The sequence below is a fragment of the Carcharhinus amblyrhynchos genome, chromosome 15 (assembly GCF_965287045.1).
Source record: "Carcharhinus amblyrhynchos chromosome 15, sCarAmb.v2.hapA, whole genome shotgun sequence".
In the NCBI taxonomy this organism is placed as follows: domain Eukaryota; kingdom Metazoa; phylum Chordata; class Chondrichthyes; order Carcharhiniformes; family Carcharhinidae; genus Carcharhinus; species Carcharhinus amblyrhynchos.
The window spans coordinates 69,214,327-69,235,387 of record NC_137338.1 but is presented as its reverse complement, the minus strand read 5'-3'; the positions used below and the strand labels follow the sequence as shown (position 1 = coordinate 69,235,387).

Below are 21,061 nucleotides of genomic sequence, written 5' to 3'. Positions count from 1 at the left end.
TAACTGTCTAAATGCTTTTTAAAAGACAAAATTGTATCTGCCTCTACTACTACCTCTGGCAACTTATTCCAGACATTCACCGCCCTCTGTGTGAAAAAATTGCCCCTCTGGACACTTCTGTATCTCTCCCGTCTCACCTTAAACCAATGCGCTCTAGTTTTAGACTTCCCTACCTTTGGCAAAAGATATTGACTATCAAACTGATCTGTGCTCCTTATTATTTTATAGACCTTTATAAGATCACCCCTCAGCCTTCTATGCTCCAGAGAAAGAAGTCCCAGTCTATCTAGCCTCTCCTTATAATTCAAACCATCAAATCCCGGTAGCATCCTAGTAAATGTTTTCTGCATTCTTTCTAGTTTAATAATATCCTTTCTATAATAGGGTGAGCAGAACTCTACACAGTAATCCAAGTGTGGTCTTACCAGTGTCTTGTACAACTTCAACAAGACATCCCGACTCCTGTATTCAATGTTCTGACCGATGAAACCAAGCATGCTGAATACCTTCTTCGCTCTGTCCACCTGTGACTCCACTTTCAAGGAGCTATGAACATGTACCCCTCAATCCCTTTTTGTTCTGTAACTCTCCCCAGCACCCCACCATTAACTGAGTAAGTCCTGCCCTGGTTCAATCTACCAAAATGCATCATCTCGCATTTATTTAAATTAAACTCCATCTGCCATTCGTCAGCCCAGTGGCCCAATTGATCAAGATCCTGTTGCAATCACAGATAACTTTCTTCACTGTCCACTATGCCACCAATCTTGGTATCATCTGCAAACTTAATAACCATGCCTCCCATATTTTCGTCCAAAACATTAATAATAGCGGACCCGGCACTGATCCCTGAGGCACACCGCTGGTCACAGGCTTCCAGTTTGTATCCATTTAGATACCTCACTACCACTTTGTATCCATTTAGATACCTCACCTTGGATCCTGTAAGATTTAATTTTATGCAATAACCTACCATGGCCTTGATAAAGTCCATGTAAACAACATCAACTGCACTGCCTTCATCTACCTTCTTGGTTACCCCTTCAAAAAACTCAAATTTGTGAGACATGATTTTTCATTCACAGAGCCATGTTGGCTGTCTCTAATCAGTCCTTGCGTCTCTAAATGCCTGTAGATCCTGTCTCTCAAGATACCTTCCAACAACTTGCCCACCACAGATGTGAGGCTCGCTGGCCTGGAGTTCCCAGGCTTTTCTCTGCAGCCCTTTTTAAACAAAGGCACACATTTGCCTTTAGTAGATCTTGTAACTTCCAGTGACTTGAGTGTGCATCAATTAGACTAAAGAAATGTAACCCTCAAACAGACTAGTAAGGTCTACATGCAACCATTGGCATGGCATTTTAGGCCATGCCCAAAGATGTAAAAAAGACAATCCTGGTGTATTTCTTATTCATGCACATGATTGACATTGTCCCACTTTTTCTTCAATCTGAACCTCCAGACCTGGCCACCAAAAATAACTATTAATTCCTTCATCTGGACTATGCCAGGATGTCCTGTAGCTGTTCGAAATCTTCCATGCAGACTAGGAAGAATGATCACTCAGAATCCCCACAATAGACACGCATCCTGGACTGTCAACGCAAGCTTTCTTGACACATATGGTGTGGTGATTCTCCCATCCCGCTGTGCTGAATTTGTAGCTCAGCGCACCGGGATATTTCAGCGGGGTGGATTAATGTGAGCCACCTCCTAACCATCAGCTCCGTGCCAGAAATGGGCATGGAGCTGCATTAGGTATGCACATGTTAATTTAAGTATATTTTAAATACAATGAGCAGGCATGGTACTGAAGTTTCTGGGCAAGATAGCCACCCCCCCACCACCGCCACCCAGGAGTATTTCACTCCACAGCAGGGTATACAGTAGTGGCCTGACCCCGCTGAAGTGAAGGGGGGGCAACTGGGCCTCCAAAGGGTCGAGTGCTGGGGGGAGGTGCCCTCTCAGCATTGGCACCTTTGCAGTGCCAGCCTAGCCTAAGCAGCAAAGCATCAGTGCTTGGGAGCACCTTGGCACTGCCCATCAGGCATGGGGCACTGCCAAGGGACTGGGCCTAATGGAGGGGGCCTAATGGGTGGGGGTGAGGGTGGAGGAATGCATTATCTGCATCCTGACTTGAAACCATGGGTGTAATTTTCCAAACAAAATGTCAAATTTGCATGAAAACTAGGGTAAATCACACTGCCACTCTGCATTTAGGATTATGAGCATAGCGAGCGGGGTAGGGGAGAGGCTGCAGGGGCAGGGGAATGATTGAGGCAGGCTGGGGGTGGCGAGGTTGGGACTGGGTGCATGGGATTTGATAGAGTCGGTGTTGCGGGGTCGCGAGGCTAGCCAACAATCGAGCTGGTCAGCAATTGGGAGGTTAGCAGACAGGGGCTAATGTGCTTGCACTGATATATCAGCGCATGCGCAGTGGCCTGCCCAGCACTGTGCTGACAGCCTCTTGGGTGGGAATAGGTCCCACCCACTGATTTCTTACACTAGTGCACTCAGCAGTGCACCGAGTGTGGGAAATTCTTCTCTGAATTCCCACTTTAAAAATCAGCATGATTTCCTCCAGTTTTCATTTGAATTCAACATTATTTTGGGAGAATCACCCCCATGGTTTCAAATCAGGATCAGATGATGCATTCCAGGTATTGTTCCCTTTAATACTGTATCCATCACCTTCCCCATCACAGGATCATTTCTGGTATATCTCTACACTGGAGAAACTGTCAGAGGCAAATGACCTACTAGCAAAAAGTAATGAATATTCACAATACTAGTTGGTGATATTTGCTCAATAGGTAACAGTAAGCATGGTATTCATTTCTTTTCAAATGAATATTATTTTCAATAGGCCAGGTACTGTCCGGAGACTCACCCTTTCGTGATTGGAAAAACCTCTTTGGTTGAAACTACACAGAGCTTTTTTCTTATTTGCATTTTCCTGTACTGGCACTTCAATATTTAATCCTGTTGCTGCTTTTCCACAGCCTTCTAATATTTGAAGTGTGAGAACCATAGTGTCTTCTTTCTTCTAATTAGGGCTTTTCCTCAATGTTCTGGATGGAACAAAATCCTGACTTGTTGCCAACTTTCTTTCTAGAATGTCCTAACTGTGTTCGGGGTTGTGAGCTTTAACAAAAAGAGAAGAACGCAGTTTGCACACATGGATTCAAAGTAACAATAACAGATTTATTCCAGGAGATGTTTTCTGTACAGGGTACAAACTAAAAGTAAAACAGCAGCCTGCAGCAACACCCTATATTCCCATCAAATCATGTCATCATCTCTTAAAGCAACCTGCAACATTTTTAAATATAAGTATCAGCTAGTAGTAATGCCTCAATGGTGTCAGCCCTGTTTTAGTGGCTGTCAACCTCCCTCCGTGAGTTCATATGCCAAGGTTATTGGCTCTAGCTCCACTCCAGAGACTGAGGTACAAAATCTAAGCTGACCTTCAGTGCAGTTCTGAGGGAGTGCTGCACTATTGGAGGTGCCATCTTTCAGATGATATATTGCCCTCTGTCTACCCACTGGGTTGGAATGGTCTTGGGATGTTGCTCAAAGAGGAGGTGGAGAGTTCCTATCCACTTTTGGCTAATATTTATCCCTCAAACTCCATCACTCGCACAGATTATCTGGTCATTCACGCTGTTGCTGTTTGTGGGAGAGCTGTGCAGATTGACAGTGTTTCTCACACAACAAGTGACTGCACACCAAAAGCATTTGATTGGCTGCACAGTGCCTTAGTATATCTTGTATTTGTGAAAGGCACTATATAAATGTGGGTCTTTCTCCCTGAGCTGGGGAAACATTAGCAGAGAGGGTCCTAGGCCAGGTTCTGCCCTCTCTGGTATTGTGGACCTTGTAAATTGTGGACTTTGATGTTCTACTGCTATCAAGGGGAACAAAAACCATCCAGAGTAAGGGACTGGTCTAAGGGTCCTTTTTTTTAAGAGAATTTTACAAGCCCAACATCAGTGGTTGTGTTTCCTCCTTTTCTGCTTAGGATATTCCTGAGGGAGTTGGAAAATTACATCGACTGTCCAGAGTTGGTGGGACGATGTTTCCTGCAGAGGGTATGTGAAGTTAATTTGACTAATGCTGCACTCTATCAGTGTTCCAGTATTGTCATTGCCATACATAGGACTGGTCTGAGATTGCTATGAGCTGCTATTATAGCGCACACAATTTCACTGCATCATTTGGAAACTATACCCTCACTACTATACCCTCACTAAAATTCATCGGCAGGATTCTTTGGGCCCGCTTCCATTCTCTTTTCCCACTGACATTCTCTCTCCCATTCATACTTGTATCCCCCTTCCACTCTCACTCCCCCACTTCCTTTCCCACTCTCACTCCCCACCTCACTTCTCCCTCTACATCAAATGGACTGTAGCAGTTCAAGGAAGCGGCTTACCACCACCTAGCTGGGGACACTTAGGTTTGGCCATAAAATGCTAATTTTGCTGGCAACATTCATACCCCAAGGACGAAAGAAAGAAAAACCGTCTCCCATTTTCATGAACTCTCCCACTCTTCCTCCCAACAAAATGGATAACCACACATTTTACTCCATCTACCAAATTTCTGCCCACTCACATAACCTATCTATATCCCTTTGCAGACTACTCTTTGTATCCATTTCACAACTTGCTGTCCTACCTATCTTTGTATTGTCACCAAATTTGACTACAGTAGTCAGCACCTTCATCCACATCATTAATATGGATTGGAAATAGTTGAGGTCTCAGCACTGGTCCCTATGGCATGCCCTTAGTTACAGTTTGCCAACCTGAAAATTACTTATTTATCCTGATTCTGTTTCCTGCTAGTAAGCCAATCCCCTCTCCATGCTAATATATTAGCATCAACACCGTGAGCACTCCCCTTGTGTCGTAAGCCTTAGTACACGCCTCTTGGAAATCCAAGCACATATCTTCTGGTTCCGTTTTATCCAATCTGTTTGTTACATCCTCAGAGTACGCTAGTAAATTTGTCAAACATTTCTCTTTCATAAAACCATGTTGACTGTTAATTAATTTTATTATGAGTTTCTAAATATTCTGCTTTTACCTGAATAATTGATTCTCGCATTTTCTCAATGACAGATGTTAGACTAATTGGCCTATGGTTACTCATGTTCAGTCTCTCTCTCCTTTCTTGAACTGAAATGTCATATCTATGGCTTTCCAATCCACTGGGACCATTCCAGAATCTAGTGGATTTGGGAAGATTATATCCAAGGCATTCACTGTCTCTGCAGTCACAGACCCTAGCATGAAGGTCATCAAGACCAGGAGACTTGTCAGCCTTTACTTCTAATAGTTTTCCCAGTACTTTTTACTTTACCAATTGTAATTATTTCACACACATTAGATGGAATCTTGTGACTCATCAGGGGTCTGACAGCTAGATGACTGGCAAGAAACCCACGTGGCCTCTGTCCAGAAGGCCCACTGAACCACAAGCCAATCAGGCAGTGGCGAAGCCACCAACAGGTCTTCCCCTCAACCCAAGACCCCTGGGGCAGAGGCCCTATCTATGGCGAGCTGCCAACTAGTCGGAGGCCCTGCTGATCTGATGCTCAACAACACCATAGGGGAGGCCATGACAGCTCGAAGGACAGACACTGGACTACCAGGATTGTAGAACAACCCAGGCTACAAATAAATAAAGTTGGGTGTATTGGGTAGGAAGGGTTCACAAGATGAGGGGTCCAGAGGAGTTAGCAGTAAGGGAGGTCACTGCCTCTCATTGGCCAACACCCTTCTCAATGTTGAATCCCTCAAGGGACATTTTCATCTCACCAGAGATGACAGACATGCCTCACAGTTTTACCTGCTGTGCATGTTGCACACTGACAGGCCCTGCAGCTGGGATAAAACCAGTGGCAGTATGATGGGGCCATTAATTGACCACTTAAGGGCCTCAATTGGTGCCGGGCAAGAAGACTGACCATGGGCCTTCCTGCCTGAACTCATCCTGGAAAAGACAGGAAGATAGCAGGCAGGGTTCTAGTTCACCACTATCTTGCCAAACTATGTCCCCTTCCCACCTCCAAGTTCACCACCAGTGAGAGCACAAGAAAAAAGATCCTTGTTTCAGAAAACTGTTGCAAGATGTTCCAAATTCACCTTCTAAACTGTCTTTGCCATTGAGTTGTCTGGTCTATATGAAGATTTAAGTAATCATTGCATTGCCTTTGTTATGAGTTCCATTTAATTTTCTTACTGCTCCCTCTAGTGGTATCTACTGTTAGAGGGCCCAAAACTCCTGGCAACAGCATTTTCTGACCTTTGTTATTCCTAATCTCCACCCATACTGATTCTACTTTATCTTCTGAGCCAAGGTGCTTTCTCACTAATGTTCTTATAAGGGCACAGTGGGAATGAGGTTAAGACACCTGTAAAATAGGATGAGGATGAAATTGTTCTGCGACAGAGGTTCAGAATTCCGTTCCAAGATGTTTTTGTTGCCCATAGCTTTGTTGGTGAGGTGACTTGTGGGAAGAAATATTGCCAGTTATTAGCCAAGCAGCAAACTAACTGTGGGTGACGGTGAATTTCCACCAGTTACCAATCTATGAAGTGATGAAACTCTTGACATGCGACCGTTTCTGTTTGTAGATGGAAGATCTCCAGATTTATGAGCGGTACTGTCGAAATAAACCCCGTTCAGAAAGCTTGTGGAGGCAGTGTTCAGACTGCATCTTCTTCCAGGTACTTATAACTGACTCAGCCCCTTATTTGTTTCTTACTAAACTGCTTGGACTGAGAAGGTAGTTAAGATGCAAGGCAAGTTATGTTTGAGGACTACACCATCACCTGACTGTAACTCAGTTGACTCTGGGGGTGTTGTCCATACGTTGCATTCACCAAATCTATTTTGCTTTTCATGATTTTTCTTATCAGAGGGATAAAACAGAACCTGCTTGTGTTGACTGTAATTACATATTGAAGTGACTCCATGTTCAGGAGTCAGCATTGGAGTTGCTTTTCACACGTTTCTGCAATGTTACTTGTAGATGGTACACACTGCTGCAATGATGTGTTGACGTTGGAGGGAGCAAATGTTTTAGGCTGGTTGATGGGGTGACAAACAGTGGATTGCTTTGCTTTGTCCTGGATGATGTTGAGATTCTTGAGTATTGTTGGAGATGCACTCATCCAGGCAAGTGGAGAGTGTTCCATTACACTCCGGACCTATGCCTTGAGGATGTGGACAAGCTTTGGGGAGCCAGGAGGTGAGTTACTCATCACACAACTCCCAGCCTCTGACTTCTTATAACCACAGTATTTTATATACTGTTAGGTTTCCGGATGATGGTAATTCCCAGGGTGTAGACGGTGAAAGATTCAGCTATGCTGATGTCCAAGACGTGCGGGCTAAGTTGATTGGCCATGCTAAATTGCCCCTTAGTGTCCCAGAATGATAGGTTAGAGGGAATAGTGGGGCAAATACGTGGGGTTGAGGGGATGGGGCCTGGGTGGGATTGTTGTCAGTGCAGACTCGAAGGGCCAAATGGCCTCCTTCCATATTGTAGGGTTTCAATGATTCTATGGTGTTAATGCCCTTGAATGTCAAGGGGACATGAATAAACTCCCTCTGATTGGAAACTGTCATTGCCTGGCACTTGTGTGGCATGAATATAACCCTATATTACGGATTTACCTAAGAGACCACCAGAAAATATGCTGTCTCCAATCAAACCAGCCAGCTTCAAAATGAATGGGAGCTCATCTTTGTTAATTTAACTGGTCTACTTAGAATTATAGAATCCTTATAGTGCAGAAGGCGGCCATTCAGCCCATCAAGTCTGCACCAACTTTCTAACAGAGCATCTTTCCCATCACCCCCCACCCCACCCTAACCTGTAACCTCACACAGTTATGCCGCTAATCCCCCTAACCTACACATTTTGGGAAAAACTAAGAGGCAATTTAGCCTAGTTATTCCACCTGATCTGCACATTTTTGTACTATGGAGGAAAATGGACCACCCAAAGGAAACCCACACAGACATGGGAGAACGTGCAAACTCCTAGACTGGAATCAAAGCCGGGTCCCTGGCACTGTGAGGCAGCAGTGCTAACTGCTATGCCACCATGCTAAAAAAATCTGTGTGTTCTGCAACAGGGCTCCATATTCTGGTCCTGCCTTTAATTCTAAAGGGGGCAGGCTGAAGGCACAGCTCCTTAAGGAAAACTGAAGAAAATTTGGTTTGTGCAAGAGGTCAGAATTGGACGAACACAGAGTTTTGAGAGGGTTGAAGGGAGGAAGAGTGTACAGAGATGTAGAGGGGGAAGGTATTGGAGGGGTCCAAAAACAAGAATGTGTGTTTTGAATTCGAGGTGTTGCTGGACCCAGGAGCTAGTATAGATCAATGAGCACAAAGATGTATGGGACTTGGTGAACATTAGGACACAGCAATAGAATACTGGATGAGCTCAGGTTCCAGGAGGATAAATGGTGTGAGGCTGCTTATTGCCATTAATTAGTGGTTCTGTTATTTTAGAAGGGGCCATTCTATCAATATATGCATCAGGGAGCCTCATTCATCAAATACATTTACCAAACATCCAGTTGGAATATTGTCGGCTTCACAGTACCGAGATGCCCGCATGCACTGTTCACAGGCAAGGAGGGTTCCACCAATGGAGTAAGCTAGCAAATTGCCCACACTCTGGCAGACTTGCGTGGTCAGGTGGCTCACTCCTGCTCCAGATTCGTCTGTGCCTAATTTGTGTGATTAGCAAAACCACAATGTGGAACATTGGCTGTAAAAGAGAGAAATTGTAAACAAAACTGACAAAGGTTAGAGAGATACAAGATACTGAGTGAATGTGCAAAGGTACTAATGCTCAACGGTATTTCCAGTTAAATCAGAGTAACAGGACAAGGCAAAATGTGAGGGGAATCTGGACATGGGTAAGTTCAGAACTGATTTGAGAAAGCAACTGTCACACGGTGATCAATGGCTTCTGAGTAGGAGAGAGCAAAAGCCTGAGCCATTCAAGAGGCTATAATTGGGGTAGTTTGGGTTTCTTTGGAAAGATGAATTAGAGGCTGATCTGTGCTCTTCTCATAGTGCGATCAATGAAAGCCTTTGTGATATGGTGCTGTAAGCTGAAATGAAGCTCCCTTGAGTGCATGAAAAAGGCATTATTTCAGGGCAATTGATATTGTCTCAGAGATTTTAGATGACTTGATGCAGATTGCTAGACAGTACATTGTTTCAGTAATAACACTGAAACTACAGCATTTATTATGTGAACCATTGTGTGTTTCAGGAATGTCAGAAAAAGTTGGAACACAAGCTGGGTTTGGATTCGTATTTGTTGAAGCCTGTGCAACGGATAACAAAGTACCAGTTATTGCTGAAGGTAAGGCTTGACAACAGTAACAAGTAGAAAAGAACTTAAAAGGAAGTATGAAAAGTGATATTGGATTAAATGATGTTGATGCAACAACAGGTAATTTGGTGCGGCTTGACAAATGAGTATCCTTCGAACTGTTATGTGGAAGCATTAACTCCTGATGTAAGCAGCAAATGATAACGGTATCATCAGTAGGACTGTACCAACGGGTTTTAATTCATCTGATAACTTCACCCAGGCAAATTTCAGCTACAAGATGGGTATTCATTTGACAGCTCCATGGAACCATTGAATCCCTACAGTGCAGAAGTAGGCCACTTGGCCCATCGAGTCTTCACCAACTCTTCGAAAGAGCGTCTCATCCGGGCCCTCCCCTCTGCCCTATCCTTGTAGCCTTGCCCATTTACCATGGCTAATCTACCACACCTACTACCTACACATCTTTGACACTAAGGGGCAATTTAGCACAGCTAATCCACCTAACCTGCACATCTTTGGACGATGGAAGGAAACTGGAGCACCCAGAGGAAATCCACGCAGACATGGGGAGTATATCCAAATTCCGCACAGGTCACCCCCAAGGTGGAATCGAACTCGGGTCCCTGGTAACATGTGCTAATAACCACTCAAACGTGCTGACCCCTGCAAGTCAGTGCCATGGATAGATTATCAGCAGTGGTAGCAATCTTCTGACATCTTTAGACAGAAGCCTCTCTGAATTATCCTGTGTAACTAGAAAGTAAAAAGTCTCACAGCACCAGATTAAAGTTCAACAGGTTTATTTGGTAGCACAAGCCACTAGCTTTTGGAGCACTGCCCCTTCATCAGGTAAGTGGGAGTTCTATACACAAACAGGGCATTGACTTCCTAGGCAAGTCGTGAGGGTTGCTGAGCAGAGACTGATAGCCAAGGTCCGCACACATGAGAACGGCCTCAACTGGGATCTTGGGTTCATGTCACACTATCTGTAACCCCTACGACTTGCCTGGTCTTGCAAAATCTCTCTAACTGCCCTGGATGGAGACAATACACATCTTTAACCTGTGCTTAACCCTCTCTCCACTCACATTGTCTGTATCTTTAAGACTTGATTACCTGTAAAGACTCGCACTCCAACCATTATTTTGTAAATTGAGTTTGTGTCTTTATATGCCCTGTATGTGAATAGAACTACATAGGAAGAATAGGAAGAAGAGGGAAATCCCCTCAAAAGCTAGTGAGTTTACTATCAAATAAATCGATTGGACTAAAACCTGGTGTTGTCAGACTTTTTACTGTGAATAGAACTCCCACTCATTTGATGAAGGGGCAGAGCAGAAATCAGCACTTTGGTCTTCTGCAAAGTATTTTTTAAAATGAACAATAAAAAGAAACGAAAACTAGATTTAGAGCTGGTAATAGTTAATCTTTAATGAGGATTTTTGATGTTAACCAGAGGCTTTTTTTAAAGAAAAATGCAAAGACACAAACAATAAAATGCAACACGTGTGAAAACCAAAGAGAAACCTAGCCATAAATATGGAAGCCACCATATAAAACAAAACATTTGTACAAAAAACAGACCGCAACAAAACTGGGCATTTTGCGGAAAAGCCAAACAAAATATTTTTTAAAAATGTGAATTACCCACTCAAAAACTGGATAATTCACATAAAAAAACAAATCTTTTACACAGACAAAAAAAGGCTAAAGCAAATGAACATCCAGGAAAGCAGCAGGAAAGAAACCTGGGAATATTATTTCAGCAACACAAAAATCTCATCAGCTGTGTAAAAATGGCAAAAACCAAGCTACGTGCACAAAAAAAATCTGTTGCCTGGTTATTGAAATCTATAGTCTTCTAAATGGATAGTCAAACTGAAATTCCAATGGCCAGACATAAACTAGGTAAATTCCATTGCTTCATTTTTGTCCAATCACAAATTTTTATATAGGTCCTGGGATCCACTGGAGTTGGTGAAAACTTCATTTCTTCCTGTTGCTCCTACCTTCAATACATTTGGGAGCAATGGGTATTCCCAAAGGGAATAGCAACACTCAAGTCTCTGCTTACATCCTGCAAACTTCTTCATTACACACTGAGTAGTGTACCTATCAAATTCAATGCACAAGCTCGAAAGTTGCAAAGGAACATTAATTTTAAATATCTTGACCTATTGAGAGGTAGGACTTGAAGAGGATGAACAAGGGAATTTCTGTATTCAAACATGCTGATGAGAATGCATGGTGACACACTGGTTAGTACTGGTGCCTCACGGCGCCAGGGACCTGAGTTCAATTCCCCACTTGGGTCACTGTCTCTGCAGAGTCTGCATGTTCTTCTCATGTCTGCGTGAGTGTCCTCTGGATGCTCCAGTTTCCTCCCACTGTCCAAAAGATATGTTGGTTAAGTGCATTGGCCATGCTTCATTCTCCCTCAGTGTACCTGAACAGATGCCGGAGTGTGGCAACTACAGAATTTTCACACCAACCTCATTGTAATGTGACACTAATAAATAAGCTTAAAACTTGTCCATTGACATCTGAGAATTGGATTTCACATGAGGAATTGATGAGTTTGTCTGGTTTTTAACAGGAGTTGTTGAAGTACAGCAAGAACTCTGAGGGAGCGGAGGATCTGCAAGAAGCACTGGCAGCTATCTTGGGAATTCTGAAAGCCGTGAATGACTCCATGCATCAGATTGCCATCACGGGATATGAGGTAAGATACGAGCTGATCTCACTGAGCTCTATGGTTACGTAACGCAGTAAGAAGTCTCACAACACCAGGTTAAAGTCCAACCAGGAGAGGATTTACATGATGCCACATGACATTGATCCTCTTAACACTATGTACTTAGGATATGTGGGGTATCAGGGAGAGGTAGTACCTCTGGTGGGGGAACATGTCACGTCCTTTTCAGGGTGGTTTGTCCCCATATGGCACTCAGCTCTCACCTGTGGCTCCTCATGGCTGTTTGAATGCGACAGCGGCCACAGCCCGGGCAACAGCTTCAACAAGCCAGCTAAACCAGGTGAGGATAGCCGACGGGTCTCAGCCCTCGGTGAGATAGGGAGGTGTCTATCCCAGCATGTGAAGACAGACTCCAGCGGATTGAGCGGACGAGACCAATGGAAGGTCGAACGGTCAAGTAGGCGGTCTCTGCAAGTGTCGTGAAATGCAAAGAGCAGGACAAGATACAGAAGACATCCTGGTCATCCACTGTGCCTAGTCCCATCTCCAGCCGCCTTGAATCTTGTCTTGCCACTGGATCCAGATGGGAATTGGGAAGAGAGAGTGAGGCTGACGCCGTGCAGCTCTCCGTCACTTTAATCCAAATCAAGCACTAGTCTTGACATCATCATCATCATCATCATCATCGTTCTGTTCAACTTTTGAAGTCCTGTGGCGACGGACGAGCAGTAGATGCGGATACACTGGGAGCTGTAGTCAGGGATCTGCACACAGGCGGCTCAGGTTGAATGGTCGTTTTCCGTTGACCGAAGCAGCAGTGTAACTTAGCGTCTACTGGGCGACTGAGCAGTCCTCTTCAGGAATGCACTGCTCACCTCCGTAGAATGAGGAATGTGCTAGAAAAGGTGCCCTGCTTCACTACACCCTGGCCAGTTTACCGTGGCTGGTGGGGATCCTATCTTGCGGTTGATCAAACAAAATAAAACACAAGATGACACTGCTCACCATTGGCACTTGGAACGTGTGCACGCTTTCGGACAACCCAACAGCAGACAGACCAGAGAGAAGAACAGCCTTTGTTGCCAGAGAGCTTGCAAGATACAACATTGACATTGCAGCCCTGAGTGAAACTCGTCTTGCCAACGTAGGTCAGTTGACTGAAACTGGAAGTGGATACACTTTTCTCTGGAGTGGTCGCAGCAGCGATGAGCATCGTGATGCTGGAATTAGATTCGCCGTCTGGAGTCATCTTGTTCGGAAACTTGCTAGTCTACCCAAGGGTGTGAATGACCGGCTTATGACATTACACCTTCCGCCACAGAACACAAGTCAAGCCACCCTGATCAGCGCCTATGCCCCCACAATGAACAACCCTGGACAAGCTGAAAGACAAATTCTACGAAGAACTAGACGCCCTACTATCAGCAGTGAGCAGCACCGACAAGCTGATCTTGCTTGGCGATTTCAGTGTAAGAGTAGGGTGTGACTCTGCAGTCTGGCAGTGAGTCATTGAGAGGCATGGAGTGGACACGTGTAACAGTAACGGCCTACTCTTAATGGAGACCTATGCAGGCACGACCTCCTCATCACCAACACAACCTTCCATCTGCCTACATGTAACAAGACCTTTTGGATGCACACCCATTCTAAGCATTGGCATCTTGTTGACTATGTCATTGTCAGGAGAAAAGACAGGCAGGATGTCAGAGTGACCAATGCCATGTGTGGTGCTGACTGTTGGACAGATCACAGGCTCATTGTCTCCAAAATGAGGCTCCACATCAGATCCAAGAGGCAACCACAAGGAAGCAAGGTTATGAAATGACTCAATGCAGTCAAGCTAAAGAACCCCAGCATACTTTTAGCACTGACTGAAGACTTAGAAATCAAGCTTGCTGACCTACCTCTCGCAGACAGTGCTGAGGACAACTGGGAACGCTTCTGGGATGCTGTCCATTCATCTGCATTGAAGATGCTCGGGCCCTCTACCCGCAAGCAGCACGACTGGTTTGATGGGAATGATGAGGAGATACAGGCTCTATTTGTTGAAAAGCACCATCTTCATCAGGTCTGTCAGAACAACCCATTATCAGCTACCAAGAAAATTACTTTTACCAGTGCTCGCACAACAGTCCAGAATAAACTGCATAAAATGCAGGATGCCTGGCTGAGCACCAAGGCAGATGAAATACAGGGATATGCTGACAGAAACTACTTGAAATTGTTCTATGAAGCCCTCAACATCTCTACGGACCTCAGTCTCTCGGGAGCTCCACCCTCCTGAGTACAGATAGAACAACTCTCATTACAGAGAGGGCTCTGATCCTGCAGAGATGGGCTGAACACTTTGAAGCCATCCTCAACCGACCGTCATTTATTAACAATGAGGCAACAGACAGGATTCCCCAGGTTGATATCAACAGTGCCAGGGATGACCCACCAGTAGTAGCTGAAGTCACAAAAGCTGTCAGCCAGCTATCCAGTGGCAAAGCCCCAGGGGCAGATCCCACAGAGGTCTACAAAGCTGCTGGTCCTGTACTTATCGAGAAGCTCACCGAGTTGTTCCAGTCCTTTTGGAAGCAAGAATCCATTCCTCAGGAACTTAAAGATGCTTCCATCGTAAACCTCTACAAGAGGAAGGGCAGTCGGCAAGTATGCGACAACCACCGAGGAATCTCACTGCTCTTCATCACAGGAAGAACCGTTGCAACAGTCCTGCTAAATTGTCTGGTCACTCATCTGGAGCTGGGCCTGATTCGAGAGTCACAGTGTGGCTTCCGCAAAAGTCGTGGGACTATCAACATAATTTTTGCTGTGTGCCAACTTCAGGAGAAGTGTCAGGAACAGAATCGCGAGCTCTACACAACCTTTGTTGACTTTGCGAAAGCCTTCGACACTGTCAGCCAACAAGGCCTGTGGAGGATCATGTAGAAGTTCAGCTGCCCTCCCCCAAATTCATTCAGATGGTACGCCAGTTCCATGATGGCCAGAGTACTGGATAGTGAAGAATCCTCTGAGGTATTCCCAGTCACCAGTGGCATCAAACAGGACTGTGTGCTCACACCTACACTGTTTAGCATGACGTTTACTGCCACGCAGAATGACAGTGTTGCTGGAATCAGCCTCAAGTTCAGAGTGGATGGGAAGCTCTTCAACCTGAAGAGACTTCAAGCTATTACCAAAGTAAAGGAGACTATTCTAAGAGACTTCCTCTTTGCTGATGACTGCGCCCTGTATACTGGCTCAGAGCCAGAGATGCAAGTCAGTATGGACAAATTTTCCATAGCTTGTGATAACTTTGGACTCACCATCAACATTAAAAAGACCAAAGTCATGCACCAGCCTGTCCCTCAAGCACCATACACAGAACTCATAATTGCAATCAAAGGGCAGAAACTAGAGGCAGTGGACCAGTTCACTTATCTTGGCAGCACCCTCTCCCAAGCAGTGACTATTGATACAGAAGTTAACTGCAGAATAACAAAGGCAAGTTCTGCTTTCGGTAGACTGTGCTCCACTGTATGGGAACGTCGAAGAATCAGCCCAGCAACAAAACTGAAGGTCTACATCGTCGTGGTACTCACTACCCTCCTGTATGCCTATGAAAAGTGGACTGTGTATCGAAGGCATGCAAGACAGCTCAATCATTTCCACATGACTTGTCTTCGCAGAATATTACTCATCAGATGGCAAGTGAAAGTACTAGCCACTGAAGTTCTCTCTAGGGCAAGTCTACCATCAGTCCATACACTGCTGATGAGAGCGCAGACCCAGTGGGCAGGTCACGTCATCCATATGCCAGACAAGCGCAAACCCAAGCAGCTCCTTTTTTGGGAACTCTCTGCTGGAAGACGCTCGCATGGAGAGCAGAAGAAACATTTCAAAGACACACTCAAGGCCTCCCTGAAGTCGCATGACATAGTCACGACCACCTGGGAAATGCTGGCAAAAAACTGCCCTACCTGGCGCTGCCTCATCCACAACAGCTGTCAAGCTTACGAAGCAAAATGCATTGCTGAAGCACAACTTGAGCACGAGCTGCGCAAGTCCAGAGCCACCAGCGCAACAACTACAGTGCCTACACAAGTCTGTCCAATATGTACCAGGACATTCCGTGCCCGAATTGGCCTGATCGGTCATCTTCGGACACATCGCATCCAGCCTCAAAATGACTAATGGTGTCAAGGTCCTCATCGACGACGATGGTTGAACAACAACATGTACATGAGATGTTATGCAATTGTAAATAAATTGCCAAATATTTTCTTTCATGACCAGTCAGTCAGATGGCACGGCAGCAAGTTTAATAGCAATGTTTTGTCCAGAGTGCTTAATTGCCAAGTTTGCTTCATTACCAAGAGGTCATTGAAATAATTTGCAGTGAGGCCGCGGTAGGCGAGTCTAATGATGCACATTGACAAACTTCATTGGAAACACAACAGGTATTTATTAATAAGAGAAACTGTGCAAAGTCTGGTAGCTCGCTTGGCTGCCCCAGTCCCTAAATGTCTTCTGCCCAAGAGAGGATTCCACCCCCTGGCATGATTGCCCGTTCTCATTCCATTTGGTTATCCCAAGTTCTACTGTGTTGCCCTTAAAGGGACAATCACCACAAATCACCACAAGCTCCTTCCAAGTAAGTGGCAGAAAATTCAAGAGTGAAAGGCTCAGAGGGCTGATGGACCAGCTGATCATTAATTCCAGCTGGCATGATGGGTTGGAAACTCAGTGAGAAAGAAGAAGGGGCTGTTCCTTGGAAGGACTCAGCAAAAAGAATCTGATGGACCCCCTTGGAGAATGCCTTGGAAATAATGCAGCTGTATTTAATCACAACAGGTGACAGGAATGTAAGAAGATAGAGGAGTGATTATTTGGAGTAAGGCCTGGGACGTGGGGAGAGAAAGGGTGGCAGAAAGTAACTGATAGCACAAGCAATAGATACAGGAGTAAATAAGAGAATGAAATAAAACAAATCAATCGGGATCCTGGAAAACAATCAAAATAGCAATGTTGCAGGGATACAGAGAAACTTTGGGCTTTTAAGCAGGTAGGGAGCCTTGGGTGTGAAGATAGCATGCTGCCAAGTTTAGATCAGCTTGAGGGTTGCAAGCTTGGTGGTTGCATCTAAGAATAGAAAGGATGGAAACACATCAGATAAACAAGACAGATTTCTTAGCATGGGTCAGTCTGCTAACTGTGATTACACTGTACATGGGTCAGTCTGCTAACTGTGATTACACTGTACATGGGTTAGTTTGCTAACTATGATTACACTATACATGGGGTCAGTCTGCTAACTGTGATTACACTGTACATGGGTTAGTCTGCTAACTATGATTACACTATACATGGGGTCAGTCTGCTAGCTCTGATTACACTGTGCATGGGTCAGTTTGCTAGCTCTGATTATGTTGCACATGGGTCAGTCTGCTAGCTGTGATTACACTGTGAATGGGTCAGTCTGCTGGCTGTAATTACACTATACATGGGTCAGTCTGCTGGCTGTGATTACACTATACATGGGTCAGTCGGCTAGTTGTGATTACAGTGTATATGGACCAGTCTGCCAGCTGTGATTACACTGTATATGTCACAGTCTGCTAGCTGTGATTACGTTGTACATGGATCAGTCTGCCAGCTGTGATTACACTATACATGCACCAGTCTGCTAACTGTGATTACAGTGTACATGTACCAGTCTGCGGCTGTAATTACACTGTATATGCACCAATCTTCTAGCTGTGATTACACTGTACATGGGTCAGTCTGCTAGCTGTGATTACACTGTACATGCACTAGTCTGCTAGCTGTAATTACATTGTACATTGGTCAGTCTGCTAACTGTGATTACACTGCACTTGGGTCAGTCTGCTGGCTGTGGTTACACTGTCATGGATCAGTCTGCTCGCTGTAATTATGCTGTACATGCACTAGTCTGCTAGCTGTGACTACACTGTGCATGCACCAGTCTGCTAGCTGTGATTACACTGTAAATGGGTCAGTCTGCTAGCTGTGATTACACTGTACATGGGCCAGTCTGCTGGCTGTGATTACACTGTATATGGGTCAGTCTGCTAGCTGTGATAACACTGTACATGGGTCAGTCTGCTAGCTGTGATTCACTGAACATGGGTCAGTCTATTGACTGATTACACTGTACATGGGCCAGTCTGCTGGCTGTGATTACACTGTACATGCACCAGTCTGCTGGCTGTTATTACATTGTACATGGACCAGTCTGCTGGCTGTAATTACGCTGCACATGTCCCAGTCTGCTAGCTGTGATTACATTGTACATGGATCAGTCCACTAGCTGTGATTACACTGTACATAGGGTCAGTCTCCTAGCTATGATTACAGTATACACACACCAGTCTGCAAGCTGTGCTTTACACTGTACATGGGTCAGTCTGCTGGCTGTGGTTACACTGTACATGGGTCATTCTGCTCGTTGTGATTACGCTGTAATGCACCAGTCTGCCAGCTGTGATTGCAGTGTACATGGGTCAGTCTGCAAGCTGTGATTACGCTGTGCATGCACCAGTCTGCCAGCTGTGATTACGCTGTAGATGCACCAGTCTGCAAGCTGTGCTTACACTGTACATGGGTCAGTCTGCTAGCTATGACTATGCTGTACATGGGTCAGTCTGCTAGATGTGATTACAGTGTACATGGGGTCAGTCTGCTAGCTGTGCTTACACTAGACATGAGTCAGTCTGCCAGCTGTGATTACACTGTACATGAGTCAATCTGCTAGCTGTAATTATGTTGTACATGAGTCAGTCTGCTAGCTGTGGGGTAATCAAGATGAATGAATCAAACTGATTCCCTGAGCTGCAGAAGTGCGGTTGTGTTTTCTTGGTGCAGATTTGGGTTAAATACAACTACAGGCAGAAAGCTTCACTTGAAGCAACGCTGACAGGAGATGCTGTTACACTGATTCACCAATTCATTTCTGAGCATGTGAACGTTTCTATGAATCACTGAATAAACCTCACTGCAGCTGCATAATGCAGGAGGAATATAAGTTCGAGGATATTAAGTTGTCCATATTAACTGCATCAATATTTTGTTCAATTGCATGTTGATCACTTAAGTTCTTAATCATAGACTTGTAATCCCTCTTTTTGAACAGGGGAACTTAAATGAACTTGGTAAGCTTTTAATGCAAGGTTCGTTCAATGTCTGGACAGACCATAAGAAGGGTCATGCTAAAGTCAAAGATTTGGCTCGATTCAAACCAATGCAGAGGCACCTATTCCTCCATGAGAAAGCATTGCTTTTCTGCAAGAGGAGAGAAGAGAATGGCGAAGGGTATGAGAAAGCCCCATCCTACAGTTATAAGCAATCTTTGCATGTAAGTAATGTCCAGTTCACATTGAGCAAGTTCGGTAGTGTTTCCCTTTCTCATCCACTGTCCTGGCTGAGGCTCCATCAGTACTGCGTTTGAATTGGCTCAATCTTTCACCATTAGCAAATTGTTTTCCTCCGTAACTTTAAAACATAGAACCACAGGACTCCTACAGTGCAGAAAAAGGCCAATTGGCCCATCGAGTCTGCATTGACTCTCCAAAAGATCATCCCACCCAGCCCTATCCCTGTGGCCCTCACATTTACCATGGCCAATCCATCTAACCTACACACCTTGGGACACTAAAGGGAAATTTAGCATGGCCGATCCACCTAACCTACACATCTTTGGATTGTGGGAGGAAACTGGAGCACCCAGAGGCAACCCACACAGACATGGGGAGAATGTGTAAGTGCCACACAGTCACCTAAGGCTGGAATTGAACTCGGGTCGCTGGTGCTATGAGGCAGCAGTGCTAATCATCGTGCCGCCCCAATGCAGTAATTCATTATTAAGTTCCTTATTGAAATGGAGCATGAAGTCAATGTGAAATCAGACCGGTTTTCCATTTTAAATTTGTCAGTATCATTGTTCTACGTAAAAACAGCAACAAGACACAAATCAGGAGTGTGATGGAATACTTGTCTGGATGAGTGCAGCTCCAACAACACAAGAAGCTCAACACCATCCAGGACAAAGCAGCCACTTGATCAGCACCATATCCACAAATATTCACTCCATTACCACCAATGAACAGTAGCAGCAGTATGTACCATCTACAAAATGCACTGCAGGAACTCACCAAGGTTCCTTAGGTAGCACCATCCAAACCCATGACAACTACCATCAAATAGGAGAAGGGCAGCACATTTCTGGAAACCACCTAGAGGTTTTCCTCCAAGCCATCACCATCCTGATCTGTAAATATATTGCCTTTCCTTCAGTGTCCCTGGGTCAAAAATCCTGGAACTATTTCCTTAACAGCACTGTGGGTGTACCCACACCACATGGACTGCAGTGCTTCATGCAGGCAGCTCCCAGTCACCTTCTGAACAGCAATTAGGGATGGACAATAAATGCTGGAGTAGCCAGCGATGCCCATGTCCTGTAAATGAATTTAGAGAAATTCATTTTGTAATGTGTTTGCAGAAATGTTGTTACATGACTTCTTCCATTTTACAGATGACCACTGTTGGTATCACTGAGAATGTTAAGGGAGATAATAAGAAGTTTGAAATTTGGTACAATGCAAGAGAAGAAGTTTATATTGTACAGGTAGGTGTGAGTCAAGGATATAAGAAAATGTTAGACATTAAAAGGCAAACACAACAGTTTAATGATCCATTAGAAGTGAAAACAAAAACAAAAATAGAAGCAGGTATAGGCCATTCATCCCTTCTCGCCTGCAACCACCATCCAATGAACATGGCTGATCTTCAACTCAATACCATCCTCTAGCACTCTCCCAAACCCTTGATATCTTTAGAGTCTAGAAATTTATTTCCTTTTTAAATATATTCAGTGCTTTGTCCTCCACAGCCTTCTGTGGTAGAGTATTTTATCAGTTCATCACTCTGAGTGAAAAGATTTATCCTCGTCTTAGTCCTAAATGGCTTACTTCATAACCTGATACTGAGTGAAG

General features: G+C 44.7%; 1 protein-coding gene across 8 annotated transcripts in view; it reads left to right on the top strand.

Annotated features, from left to right (window-relative positions):
• Nucleotides 1-21,061, top strand: part of mcf2la (mcf.2 cell line derived transforming sequence-like a) — a 197,054-nt gene that overhangs the window by 152,650 nt on the left and 23,343 nt on the right. For all 8 annotated transcript variants that reach the window (XM_080204142.1, XM_080204143.1, XM_080204144.1 and 5 more), the window contains 6 exons: nt 4,022-4,091; nt 6,645-6,737; nt 9,308-9,400; nt 11,970-12,095; nt 19,204-19,425; nt 20,602-20,694. In XM_080204142.1, coding sequence (XP_080060268.1) covers nt 4,022-4,091; nt 6,645-6,737; nt 9,308-9,400; nt 11,970-12,095; nt 19,204-19,425; nt 20,602-20,694 — 697 coding nt within the window. The remainder of the gene's footprint in view (nt 1-4,021; nt 4,092-6,644; nt 6,738-9,307; nt 9,401-11,969; nt 12,096-19,203; nt 19,426-20,601; nt 20,695-21,061) is intronic.